This window comes from Aythya marila, assembly GCF_965140915.1.
Source record: "Aythya marila genome assembly, chromosome: 9".
Taxonomy (NCBI): Eukaryota; Metazoa; Chordata; class Aves; order Anseriformes; family Anatidae; genus Aythya; species Aythya marila.
Window position 1 is genome coordinate 8307850 of NC_139050.1, and position 13207 is coordinate 8321056.

General features: G+C 46.5%; 1 protein-coding gene and 1 long non-coding RNA gene across 4 annotated transcripts in view; one reads left to right on the forward strand and one right to left on the reverse strand.

The window, feature by feature from the left end:
• Positions 1 to 1029: 1029 nt before the first annotated feature.
• LOC309881453 (G-protein coupled receptor 55-like) lies at positions 1030 to 5099 on the reverse strand. The gene is made up of 2 exons (XM_082767432.1): positions 4382 to 5099; positions 1030 to 2289 (listed from the first exon to the last, which is right to left on the reverse strand). Exon 2 carries the CDS (start codon positions 2286 to 2288, stop codon positions 1317 to 1319), a length of 972 nt encoding a protein of 323 aa, XP_082623558.1. The 5' UTR covers position 2289; positions 4382 to 5099; the 3' UTR covers positions 1030 to 1316.
• Positions 3008 to 13207, forward strand: part of LOC309881457 — a 77141-nt gene continuing 66941 nt past the window's right edge. For 2 of the 3 annotated variants that reach the window (XR_014318129.1, XR_014318130.1), the window contains exons 1-3: positions 3008 to 3380; positions 4303 to 4338; positions 11828 to 11987. This is a non-coding gene — a long non-coding RNA (uncharacterized lncRNA). Of the gene's footprint in view, positions 3381 to 4302; positions 4339 to 6326; positions 7224 to 11827; positions 11988 to 13207 lie in introns of those variants that run through there. The other variant, XR_014318131.1, reaches the window with a different exon arrangement.

A 13207-nucleotide genomic window follows, 5' to 3' on the forward strand; every position in this document is an offset into this window, starting at 1 on the left:
CAATACCAAGCTGCCAGCTCGGGGAAGAAATCAACACACGCTTTGTGCATAATCCTTCTCACAAGCGTACAGAGAAAAGACAGCTCTAAGGCTGGGATTAATAGCCCTGCCTAGAAGATATATTGCAAGGATCCAGCACAATGTGAGTATGAAAACTAATTGCTTTGGTTGTCATCATCCTCATCCCTTGGGAAGGGGGCCGTTGGCTCCTGGAATAGCACCAGGGGCAGCGGTAGCAGCTGCCTCTCTCAGGCTGGGAGCACGTTGTCATTAGGTTTATCTGGGTACCTGTGAGCACTGATAAGAAGTAACTGACTGATGTGTGAGGCAACTGCCAGTGGATTATTTTTTATTGCCTTGTTTGATTGGGAAGTGGTAGTGCTTAGCTTCCTCTGAGGTCTGAAAGGTTGCTTTCCCTGGGGTGCAACGGTGCAGGCTGCTGCTCTGGGGGTCAGAGCTACTCTTATCTTACTCCCCAGCAAAGTGGGGGTTGTTTCTTCAGATTCATGTGTTTGCTGCTACGCTGGGCTCAGGCTTTTTATTGCATACTCTTGTTTGATTTGGCTCTGTTCATGAAACTAGTTTTGTAGTCAAGCAGGAAGGAACAAATACGTGAAAAGTCTGCAAGGAGAGGAGCTGGTGAGGAAATCTGGAACTGGGATAGTCTGTAAATCTGGGCTTCCTGGTACTTGGGGTCATTGCAATATTAGAAGTGCAAAGTGGTGGAGGCAGGGTTTGTACAAAAAGGATTCCACTTTGTGCAGCAAGTCAGCCATTGGAAGAACGGCACAGAGGTCTTGCTGTGCCCATGTTAACCTAAAACTGCCTTTGGATTAGAGTTACAATCACATTTTTAAAATAACACGCAAATCTAAAACTGGCATGCATGTGTGTGTGTGAATGTAAGCAATGTGATCAGGGCAGGAGAGGCAACAAAATTTAGTCGGCAGCCTTTTGCCATAATTCCAAATCTGTTTCTTTGCAACCCAAGTCTGTAGTTACTGAAGGCTTGTGGGGGTTACAGGTGTGGTGTGGACAGGGAGGGTGAAAAATGCTACCATGTACAAGACAACTCTTCCCCCCACCCCAAATAAAGAGGAATAAAATCCAAAGAGATATGCATAACCATTTATGGGAAAAAATCCGTTTCTGTTTTCCAGAAATGCCAACATAAAACATTATGGATGGGAAGGAAATAAGTTAGGATCAGCCTCATGGGAACGGAGTTCATTCTTTTTTTCTTTCTTTCTTTTTTTTTTTTTTTTTTTGGTGAAATATTTTCAAATTTGGATATTTAAATAATTTAGATAAGTAGTTCAGGATCCTGTTTTCATGAAAGCATCTCCAAATGTAGCATGTGGATCAAGGTTTTTTCTGGCTGTTCTTTCACTCTTTTGTAACGGGCTTTCCAAGGACTCCTTTAAAACAAAATAATAACAGACCCCATCCAGACAGCAGTTCAGGTTTGCCCAGCAAAGGCTGATTTGAAGGATGTCTCGTAGCTTTGGCTGAGAAGCGATGTGCATGATGCCATTCTTCACCAAAAAGTACAGGAAGAATGTCACATGGTATGGTGTGAAACAGACCAAAAACGTGATGCAGTTTGCCACTACTATCTTCTCTGCTCTGGTGGCATACGTGTGGGGGTTGTCTGGTTTCCTGCGCTTTCTCAGACACCTGACGATCTGAACGGTGCAGAAGGCCATGGCTGTCATGCTGCCAAAGAAGGTGGTCTGCAGGGCGCTGAACAGGGCTGTGTTTTCCCATGTGCTTTTGGAGAAGTTGTGGAAGCAGGATGAGATGTTGTGGCCCTCTTCATGCAGTTGGAAAGTAGAGACAGTTCCAACTGAGACCCCCAGGCAGATGACAGCACAGACCACAGCAGCTTTCTTGGTGGATCGCAGGGTGGGAGCTATGAAAGGGTGCCCGATAGCAATGTAACGATCTATGCAGATGCAGAGGGAGATGAGGATGCTGCCATACATGTTTACAAAGTAAAGACTCTCCAAGATGGAGCAAAACACAGACCCCAGTTTCCACGTGTTTGGATTGTGATAGGAAATGATTTTAAATGGAAGAGTGAACAGCAGCAAAGTATCCAGGAAGATGAGGGCTATCATGTAGACTGTAGCTTCTGACAGCTTCTTAGCCTTAAAAAACAGGAACGACAATGCCATCACGTTGAACAGCAATCCCAGGGTAAACGTGGGAGTGTACATGATCAGCTGGAACAGTTCTACTTCGGGGCTGATGTTGTTGGTGCTGTTGTAATCCATATCTCCAGGCATACTGCAAGAGAAGAAAGTCACCTTCACCACGAGGAAGAATGAAGATCACATTTAAGACCTGGTACAAAGGCCAGTGAGGTCTGTAGGTGTCCACAGACCTGGAGATGCTTTTTTCATCTCGGGCTGGTGCGTGCTGAATTGCAGCTCCCAATAACGTGGAGTTACTGTGCCCAAGGGATCTTAGAGCAAGGTTGTAGCTCAAGGAGAAGCAAGGCTTCTTGGGGTCCAAGCCCTGCTTGCACTACCACCCACTACCCTGAACCAGGGTAGGCAGAGTATGGAAGTGTCTGCCCCATCCCCACGGAACGGTGAGATCCCTGTGCAAACACAGGGCACCAGCCCCTCCTTTCAGGATTACATGGACTAAAGAAATGGAGGCAATTAGCCACATCAGGTTTCTGGGATCAAGCTATCACAAGAGACCCTGGGGAGCCGAGAGCACAAGGGTTCCTTGTATTTATTCATGTGAAGAACTCGAACAGTTATAGCTAACCTGCAGAGGTTAAATCTTCAGAAGAAAAATGAGCCTTAAGAACCCAAGCATTTGCTTAAGTCAGCCAGACTTACCACAGCTGATAAACTGCTGTCTGCTGAAATAGAGGTGGCAGCAAAAGTGCAGAGATTTTCCCTCCTCCACAAAGAGGGGACTAAAAATGTTGAGGTAGACACAGCTGAGCAGGGGTCACAAAATAATTTTCTCTTTTAGAGGAAGGGTGCTGGTTTGATCCTGCCCTCAGATTCTGCTGATAAGGACCACGAAGGCTCTCATTGGTTTCTGCAGTCCTGGTCTCAGCTAGAGTCACTTACAAATGCAAATACAAGGGAATACCCAGTTCTTTGTTAGCCATTTCTCTCACAGCAAGTGTAACCTGTAAATAAATCCTTTTAAAGATCTTTCTGCTAGTGCTCAGAAATCACCTTCATCTGGTGCTCCATAGCTGTTATTACTTTGACCTGGTGCCTTTCCTACAGGAGTTACTGATTTTTTTTTTATTTTTTATTTTTTTTAATTTCAGATTAGGAAACCTGTCATCAGCTGTGCAGTAAAAGCTCCTGTTCTGCAGATCAAGTCACTTCCTTGATATTTCAGAGGTAAGCTCTCCTGTGCTCTGCTTTGGGAGAAAGATCAGCATAGGGAAAATGTAGTTCTTGGATAAAAACTAGCAATTAGAAAGCAAGAGGAGGTTGGCAGTTTGCTCCTTGAAGACACACCGATGCCAAGTATATGATTCTTTAAGCTTGCTAGTTTATGCTACAGAAATGAGAAAACCAGTGCCAGAAACCCACCCTGATGAGGAGAACAGGCTGCTGGTAGGGCTGCAGGAAAGCACACCTCTGCTGGGGTCAGACACAGGGGTCCGCAGGCTGTGTGTTGCTGCAGCAGGCACAGGGTTTATTCAGGCTGCCTGCCCAGGTGTCCAGCCCCAGCTGGCAGTGCTGCTGGCTGTGTAAAGCTCTCCATGGCCTCCTTCATGGCAGGGCACCACTGCCCATAAAGCATGGGGGGACATGGCTCAGAGGGGCAGCAGCCCCATCAGTTGCGCCTGCTCTGCCGCCGTCTGTAAGGGACTGAGGTAAGTTTGAGGGGAAATGAAGAAAATCCCTTGGCCAAATAAAAAAGTACAGGAAAACCTGCACCTGGGGGCATCTGAGTGGCTGGAAGGGAGAAGCATCCCCAGAGATGTTCAGCCCTCCTGCAGCCATGAGGCTTGGGGTTTCATTGGGAGCTGTGCTGGGTCACTGAGCCTTCAGATTCAGGTGGGGTCCCTTCATTGCCCCTGTAGGAGATTTCATTAGTCCTTTTTTTCCTTCATTCCTTTTATTTCAGCTTCCTACCAAGGTTTTTACTTAAGAAAAATTTAGTTATGATAAAAAGACATTTCATAGTCTGTCATGTTGGTTTCTAAACGAAAGAAGAAAATGGATAGCTCTGTACATTCTTAAAAAAAAAAAAAAAAAAAAAAAGTCAATACGCTATAAGGAAACCAAATTATGTAAAATATTTAATTTCCAGATCTTGTAGCAAGAAGAAGAAAAGAAAGCTTATGAGGTAAGGTTTCCCTACAGTGAAATATTATCTCTGGTCATCTTACCTTTGGGCTTACTGTAGCACAGTTCCGGGACTTTTTCTCCTTCTTGGCTTGTAGTGTGCTTGAGTCTCATGTGTTCTTTGAAGGCTGTGGAGTGAGCTGCATGCAAAATGACATTCAGTGCTGATGTTAGAAAGCGTGACGAGCTGCTGCTTTTCATGTCATCACGCTTCCGTTACAGCAATGGTTTCCCCACGCTGACTGCACGGATGTGCTGTGTACGCAGTGTGTCACACACAGCTCATTTAAGGATGTAAACAGAATGCTTTGCGGGGCTCGCGTCTCCGTGAGTCACCCATTCAGAACAGTTTCTGGTAACAGAGAAAGGAATTCTGGCCCTGCAGACCTTTGTGATTCTTTTTTTACAAACAGGATTTTATGTGTTATGTGTAACATCTGTGAGTAGTGTTAGCTGTTAAAATGTTTGTGCTTTAAGCTGAGCCCTGAGCTATCGCTGTCAATTTCTCTTACTTTTCACAATACCGGAATGGAAAAAGAGATTGTCGATTTCAGTGGTGATTTGATATGTTCATTTTCAATTGGTGTTTAAGAAGAAGAAGAAGAAAAAACCCCAAACATTTACTCTTAAATCTATTTATACTGATAGCAGGGAATGTACCTACTAACCTGATTTCCTTTTATGATAAGATCACCCGTATGGTGGACCAAGGGAAACCAGCTGATGTGATTTTTTTGGACTTCAGCAAGGCTTTTGACACGGTTTCCCATAGGATCCTACTGGACAAAATGTCCACCATACAGCTAAATAAAAACATCATACGATGGGTGAGCAATTGGCTAACGGGCAGGGCCCAAAGGGTTATGGTAAATGGGGCTGCGTCAGGCTGGCGGGCGGTCACCAGTGGGGTCCCTCAAGGCTCCATTTTAGGACCGGTACTTTTCAATATTTTTATAAATGATCTGGATGTAGGAATAGAGGGTATTTTGAGCAAGTTTGCTGATGACACCAAACTTGGAGGAGTTGTGGACTCAAATGAGGGCGTAAAGGCCTTGCAGAGGGATCTGGACAGGTTGGAGAGCTGGGCGATCACCAACCGCATGAAGTTCAATAAGAGCAAGTGCCGGGTCCTGCACCTGGGACGGGGAAACCCTGGCTGCATGTACAGACTGGGCGATGAGACGCTGGAGAGCAGCCTAGAAGAGAGGGATCTGGGGGTCGTGGTAGACAGCAAGTTGAATATGAGCCAGCAGTGTGCCCCGGCAGCCAGGAGGGCCAACCGTGTCCTGGGGTGCATCAAGCACGGCATCACTAGTAGGTCAAGGGAGGTGATTGTCCCGCTCTACTCTGCGCTGGTGCGGCCTCACCTCGAGTACTGTGTGCAGTTCTGGGCACCACAGTATAAAAAGGACATGAAACTGTTGGAAAGTGTCCAGAGGAGGGCTACGAAGATGGTGAAAGGCCTTGAGGGGAAGACGTACGAGGAACGGCTGAGGTCACTGGGCCTGTTCAGCCTGGAGAAGAGGAGGCTGAGGGGAGACCTCATCGCAGTCTACAACTTCCTCGTAAGGGGTTGTCAAGAGGCAGGAGACCTTTTCTCCATTAACACTAGTGACAGGACCCGCGGGAACGGGGTTAAGCTGAGGCAGGGGAAATTTAGGCTGGACGTCAGGAGGGGGTTCTTCACAGAGAGGGTGGTTGCACACTGGAACAGGCTCCCCAGGGAAGTGGTCACTGCACCGAGCCTGTCTGAATTTAAGAAGAGATTGGACTGTGAACTTAGGCACATGGTCTGAACTTTTGGGTAGACCCGTGCGGTGTCGAGAGTTGGACTTGATGATCCTTAAGGGTCCCTTCCAACTCAGGATATTCTATGATTCTATGATTCTATGATTCTATACGGAGAGTGTCAGGTGCTGCTTTTGTTCAGAGGCAACAGGAAAAAGTTTTTTTTTTTTTTTTTGCCTATTGTATGTATTTTTGCAATCTTACCAAAGATGGAAAGAAGGGCTAAAGGGGTAATTTTGCTTGGTCTTCTGCCTATCCCTTAAATATCAAAACTAAGGATTGTCTTGGCTGAAAAAAACTGTGCATCTTCTGGGGAAGAGGGGAAAAAAAATAGTACCTTGGGGTTTCTGCGTGGTATTTTAGTTGATATGACTCAAGGTTTAAAAAAAAAAAGAAAAAAAAGAGGAGGAGGGAGGGGAGGGGGGCGGTGGTGAAAAGTAACTTATCTTGTCCTCAACTGGGTTTCACTTCTATTAATCCTACTGTGGTCTTGTAACGCTGCATTTTGGATATTTAAAAAGAACCCACAGGCAGACACCACGACCCTGAGGAGGCATCAATGGCCTGAGGCAGCCTTGCCGGGAGCATGGGACGGGAGCCTGGCCGTCACAGACCAGGTCGTGCTCCTGTCCTTGTCCTGTGTGTGCAGATGCCAGTCCTTATGGCCACCAGTGCTTGTAGAGTGTGTTCTCTTCGCCCCCGTCGCATGGATTTCCCCTCACGTACTTGAGGTTTTCTGTTCTCTCTCATATTCCCTTTGACACATATATTCTCATGCTACCTAAGTGCTGCTTGCCTGACCAGAGGCTGCCCAGAAGCACGTATGCTTGGCCAAAAGCCTTGTGTGGCTGCATGTTTGGAGAAAGCTGCTTTGGAAAGGGGAGGATGAGGAAGCAGCAATGCCACAGTTGTTCTTGGCACACCACAATCCAGCCAGTATCAAGGGCCAGGATGCTTTTTTTTTTTTTTTTTTTTCTTCTTTTTTCTTTTTTCCCTCCTCTCTTCTCTCCAGCGAACATCCTGGGAAGCTTTCAAGGGAGGATTCTGAGACAGAGTGGCCAGGACAGCATGCGAGTGGTACTGATGCACATGGACGAGGTATGAAGGCTCCTCTCCCTTTCTCCCTTCAAAACTGAGAGTAGAAAAAAGTGACGCTGAGGGTTGGTGTTAAGGGGGAAACGAAATAGTGTGAGTAATGTACAGAAAGGTTGGGATAGTCCACGAAGGACTCTCAGGCTGTTGATGAAAAACTTAACTTGTGATGCGGGGCTGAGGAAGCTGTGGGCAGGCAAGGTACCTTCCTTTCTCAGCATGGGCCCTCCTCTGTGCTCGTGGGCTGTGACTCTTCGGTAGGACCTCAAGATCGAGTGCGCCAACTCCCTTCTTGCAGCCTGGTTTGCTGCATGGTGGGGAGACGAGGGCTGCACCCTGCAAACGCTGTTCTTGGCGCCTCTTTGCATGTCACTGATGACACCACTGGTGAGCAAAGCACCACCTGATGCTGAATGTGCCACCTTGTGCCTTTCTCCTGAAGAAGGAGTCATTTCACATGCGTTTTTGACTTGCCTTGTGAGGACTTTGCCCTATTTCCACGGATTCCACTCACACCTCTCCCCTTCAGCCCGTGCAGGTGGCTCTGGTGAAGCCCTGCTGGTTCCCAGTGCTCGCCCTTGGGGCCAGCTTGCCCCTTGCAGTGTGGAGCTGTGCCAGCCATCCCGAGGTGCTGCTGGCCTCAGGCACCGGACGGCACCGCAGGCAGCATGGCCGTGGTCTTGAGTCTTCAGCCGGTGGTCCTGGCTGTCAGGGAGGATGTCAGGGTGGCGCTGGGGCTGCTGAGATGCTTCCAGTCTGGGAGCCAAATCAGTACCAGTTGCACAGCACAGGGTTGTGCAGTGGAAACGTGGCGTTTTTCTGTTGACTCAAAGCAGAGTCTAACCAGTGAGAAAAATCATTGTGCTGCTTGAGAGAAGAGAGGATCCACTGCTGTGGTCCCCATGCTTTCCTCCTTGATTTCCCTCAGACGCTCTCCAACATCTTTTCCAATTTTCAGTTTCGTTCACCTCCACATCCCCAGGCCCCTGGATTTTTTGTTCATTGGAAGGGCTCTGCTGGGGAGGCAGCTTCAGGAGCCAGCCAGGAGGGAACAGCAGCAGGCTGGTGGACAGAGGCCACAACAGAGCGATGTGCAGAGCCTTGGGATGGTCCTGGGGAAGCTTCTATTGCAAAGAGAGTGTGTGGCTAGGATTGCCATGAGGGGCTGACAGCATGCCTTGGTCCTGCCATGAGCCCTTGGTGGGTGGCACCCAGGAACAACAACCTCTCCCTCCATCCCACCTGGGACCAGGAGGCTTTGGGAATTTGTTCCTGCCCGTCCTGACACACGGGCCACATCCCGACCTCGGGCCACTGCATCCCTCCGGGAGTGCCTGAAACCTCCGGGCGAGCCAGGGCTGGGAGGAAATGCACCGTTCCCTGCAAGCGATCTGTGCAGAGCCATTTGTTATTGAGCTGCTCCCTCTCGTGGTTTCAGGGGGAATTAGAAACGTGGCTTCACTCCTGTATTGTCTCGGCCTCCACCTGTGTTTGACCACAAGGAGGAACAGTTCATCCCATGGCTCAGCATCTCACAACTGCCCCCACCAGCCAAGCACTGGGCTCTCCGCATTCACCAACCTCAGTGTTTGCTCCACTGCCCACACTGTGCATGGCCCGAGAGTACGGGGAGAGCCAAATGCTCGGCCCTTGGTGGTGAGCAGAGAGGGCAGGAGCATAGAAACAGAGGAAATGGAGCTTTCCTGTGCAAGAGGTGACCCTAAGTGTTGCCCACCGGTGGCTGGTGAGGGCAGAAAGCTGCTGTGCTTACAGAGGTCTGACCTGCTGGCCTCCTTGCCAGCCTACGGGGGACCCTGCAAACCAGCTGTACAGCAGGACCACGAGTGTCTCCATGAGGAGGGTCCTTTGATGGTGGAGGAGCTGAACCTGCTGCCTGGGAGAGCAGCTGAGCCGATCTCTCTGAGCTCTGGCATGTTTAGTTGTGAGGTGATCTAGTGTTTGTTGGGATGGGTGGCTCGATTTCAGCAGAGATACCAGCTGGGAACACGCCCGTGGGACTCCCAGGGACGTGACACTAGGAGGGTTTTTTTCTGCCTCAGTGCTCTGAGACTGGTGAGACTTGAGACCAGTGGAATCTGAATGAACTGAAAGGAAAATAAACGTTTTTCCTCGGTCTTCTTTGTTCTGATGAAACACCTAGGCAGCTCAGGAGTTCCGCTATGTGCTTGTTCTGCCAGCTCTGCAGCTGCAGCACCAGCTGGTGCCAGCGTGGCGGAGGTCTGCCTGTCCTGATGCTGCTTTTGCACCTTTGGGTGCTCTCCTGCTCGGCAGAGCGGGCACCCAAGCAGTGCTGGCACACCCCAGCTGAGGGCCCTGCACACCACAGCATGGACTGCGCCTCTTCCCAGCCTAATGACTGAGTCATTTTGACACTTCAAAGGTAATTTGCTATTATTTTTTTTCTGCTCAAACCATTAGCTACATTTGTCTTCAAGTCATATGTACCTTTGAAAGTCCTGAAACAGCACTTTTTTTCATAGCTCAACTATTTCCCAGCACATCATACAAACCTCCAACTCATAAAACTCCTGCCCCTGGCCTGACAAAGGCCAGGTTTCAGCCGTAATTTTGCAAGGTAGGAAAAACTCTGTTACTGAAGATGATCAAGATGATTTCACTTTGTTTTTTTCACAGATCCAAAGTTCACATACCACTGTAGGAAGGTAGCTGCGTAATGAGCATCCTTTCCAAAAGGTGCCTGCACACATTTTGAGCCAGCTGAGCTGCTCGTATTAGCAAGGGACTGTGTCCTCCCGGTGCCCAGCCTGTGTTGACTGGGAGAGTCTTGGTCAGCCCCCACGTGTCATTTGTTCTCAATGGGAAAGGTCACTTTTCCACGCCTCATTTCTGGGGCCTGTGAAATAGCACAATGTGTGTGTGTGGTGTGTGAGAAATTGTTACTGCAGCCTGAAGGTCATTGAAAGTCATTGTGAGAAAATAGTTAACTGAGACAGAACCTAAGAGTCATTTTACAGAATCACAGAATCACAGAATTTCTAGGTTGGAAGAGACCTCAAGATCATCGAGTCCAACCTCTGACCTAACGCTAGCAGTCCCCACTAAACCATATCCCTAAGCTCTACATCTAAACGTCTTTTGAAGACTTCCAGGGATGGTGACTCCACCACTTCCCTGGGCAGCCTGTTCCAATGCCTCACAACCCTTTCAGTAAAGAAGTTCTTCCTAACATCTAACCTAAAACTCCCCTGGCTAAAGAGAAAAAGGCAAGAGAAGGCCTTTAGGCAAGAGAAAAAATACTTCTTAGAGGGCATCCTGTCTTTGGCTGAAGCCAGCAGCCCTGGATATTTAGAGGAAGAATGTAAGAAACTGGGATCCTACTGCTGACAGTACTTCCAGCAGTAAGCAGCTTAAAAAATAAGGAAAGGGTGGTCATAAAGGCTCCCTCAGTTAGGTTCCACTGGTGACTTTCTTCTTCCCAGTTCCCACAGTGTTTTTCTGCTGAGGTCTTTTAGATCCATGCTGTGCATTTAATCTGTGTCTATTTAGCAGACAGAGCTAGCATTTTAACGTTGAAAATATATATATACATGTATATATAATAATTTCTTTAGTATTTTAGGAAAGCAGTTAGATAACTATGAATTGTGTTACCTAACAACATGAACGATTCTTAAAAACAAACAAAAAGCAGCCTCAGCCTATGATACTACCACTTAATTTTTCCAGCATTTAGTAGAGGTAGTTTGTATGTTAGAACTGACGCTAAAAGTAGGTAGGTTGCCAGCTGAACTGTGGTTTCTGGTCTTCCTAAGGTGGCAGAAACTGCAGGACAGCAAGTGTCCAAGTGAATTTTGTTGAATAACTAACATGAAAAGATGAATTAGAGATGCAGTCACAGCAGTCAGAATTTGGCAACACCACTTTTCCCTGAATTTTCCGTTGAAAACAATCCTCAAGGAAAATATTTTTACAACAAGATGATACAGTTTCAAAAAAAAAAAAAAAAAAAAAAAAAAGGTTTCATTCTTTTTTTTAAAAAAGCTGTATTATTTCATTATCCAAGCTGTGTGTGCTGCTATTGTGCTAAATGTCAGGTTGTGGCATACTACGAACTTAACAGGCCAGCAGCAAGGCACACGTTTATACTATCTTGAAGTACTCCTTGGATTTAGCTTCTTTGCTATCACCAGAGTTACAGTGCACAGAGGATTTGGCCGTTAATAAAATTCACTGTCTTCTAGTCTGGACCTGTCAGTTTGGTGCTTTGCTAACCTTATAACTTGTTGATCAAACGTTGCCTCTGCCAAGCGCTGTGCTGTTGTGGTGTTCATTGTGCCGAACCAGGCCAATTTTAGGGTGTCTGCACAGCACATTGCAGTGCACCGTGGTGGACTTGCATGGTCAGGCCCTCAAGTCTGGGGGTTTCCATCCTCTCCTAAATATAACTGTTCTGGTGTTATTCATCTTGGTGACAGTGGTAGGGTCTGTTATCTTTTCGGTTTTACACATAGGAAATTGAAGCAAAGAGAGAGACAAAAGGACTTTCCAAAGGTGATATAAAACATCTGCAGTGGAGTGCAGTTTCCCAAATCCAAATAGATTCTCACAGAGGCCAACTCTGTTTTTAGGTAGTTCCTACCCAGGGACTGTCTCCATGTCTGCAGCCCAGCAGAGACAGCACTGCCTCAATCATGCCTGGATGTTCACACTCCTTCGGGAAGTCCTGCAGTCTTCAGAAATGATTGGTGCACCTGCCCTTTCATATGGAGAATTAACTGTTCTCAGCTGGTAAGTGCATTTCTTAACTGTGTTTAAGCTGTGTATCAACATGCAAAATGAAATAATGAAGAAAAAGGCAACATATATTTCATGTCATCTTCCATATTCAGTGTTCTCTTCATTCGATTTTTTCAATCTGTTTATTTAACTTCAAGAACATTTTATTTAGAGAGTGACTGTGTATAGGTGTTAAAAGCATAAAGAAGATCCATTTGCAGTTACACTGCATGCAGATTTCAGCAAGGATTAAGAGAAGAATTTCTTTCTTTCCCTCTTTTTTTCCCTAGCTGAACTCAGGAACTGGTGTCCTTCAAGCAGGTCCTGCACTATTGTAGGGGTGTTGATGGCTTGGTGTTTGTGCAGAAACACTTACTGTTTAGTTACCTGATATGGAAATTTTCTGAACAATCATAATTCATCATTCCTTTTTCCATTATTACTCCCTTTAAAACGCTCTAGCTTGGAGAATTTGTAATTTGAAATATTTGCTTTCTTTGACTAAGAATCTCTTGTGCATTTAGTAGAAGGTTTTATTTCTTTTCTTTTCTATTTTTTTTTCTTTTTGTGCTGTGCCTAACCAGCAAAGTTTCTCACGACACACACAAGCACCAAAACACCTGTCTGGTTACGCTAAAGCCTACTGCAGTGCTGCTGATGGTTTTTAGACTACGGTTAAGCAGTGGTGTTAAACACTTGCTTTCCCCTATGTGAAAATGCATGTGGCATCCCACATGTTTCTGAATCACAGAAAATTGTCTGAAATAGTCCACGCATTTTTGTTTCCTTTTCACACATTTCTAATTTTCTTACCTTTGATGTGATATTTTTTAAGTGGTGGGGTTTTTTTTTATGTGCTGCACGGTATTTTTTTTTTTTTTTTTTTAAAGCTCTGGTTGCTAACAGTAAGAAGGTTATGTGGAGGGAAGTCCATTCCCTCATCCCAGTCATGTTCAGATGAAAAGCAAAGGAAGAGGAAGACTGGAAGACTTCTGATAGCTTTGAGTCCCTTCTTGTCGTTGGTTTTGTGTCTCTTGTCATCGGTGCCATTTTGTGTTAGGATTCAGGTACCTTTTCAAGGGCTGGCTTCTGAGCTGCTGTCTCTTCTCAAAACAGCTGCAGAGCGGTAACTACATTTGGGCTCAGAAAGGGAACTCTGAAGTTCCAGCCCTACTTTGAACACAAAAGCCTTTAAAAGCCATTGATTAATGATCTCATGGGCATCTTCCCCT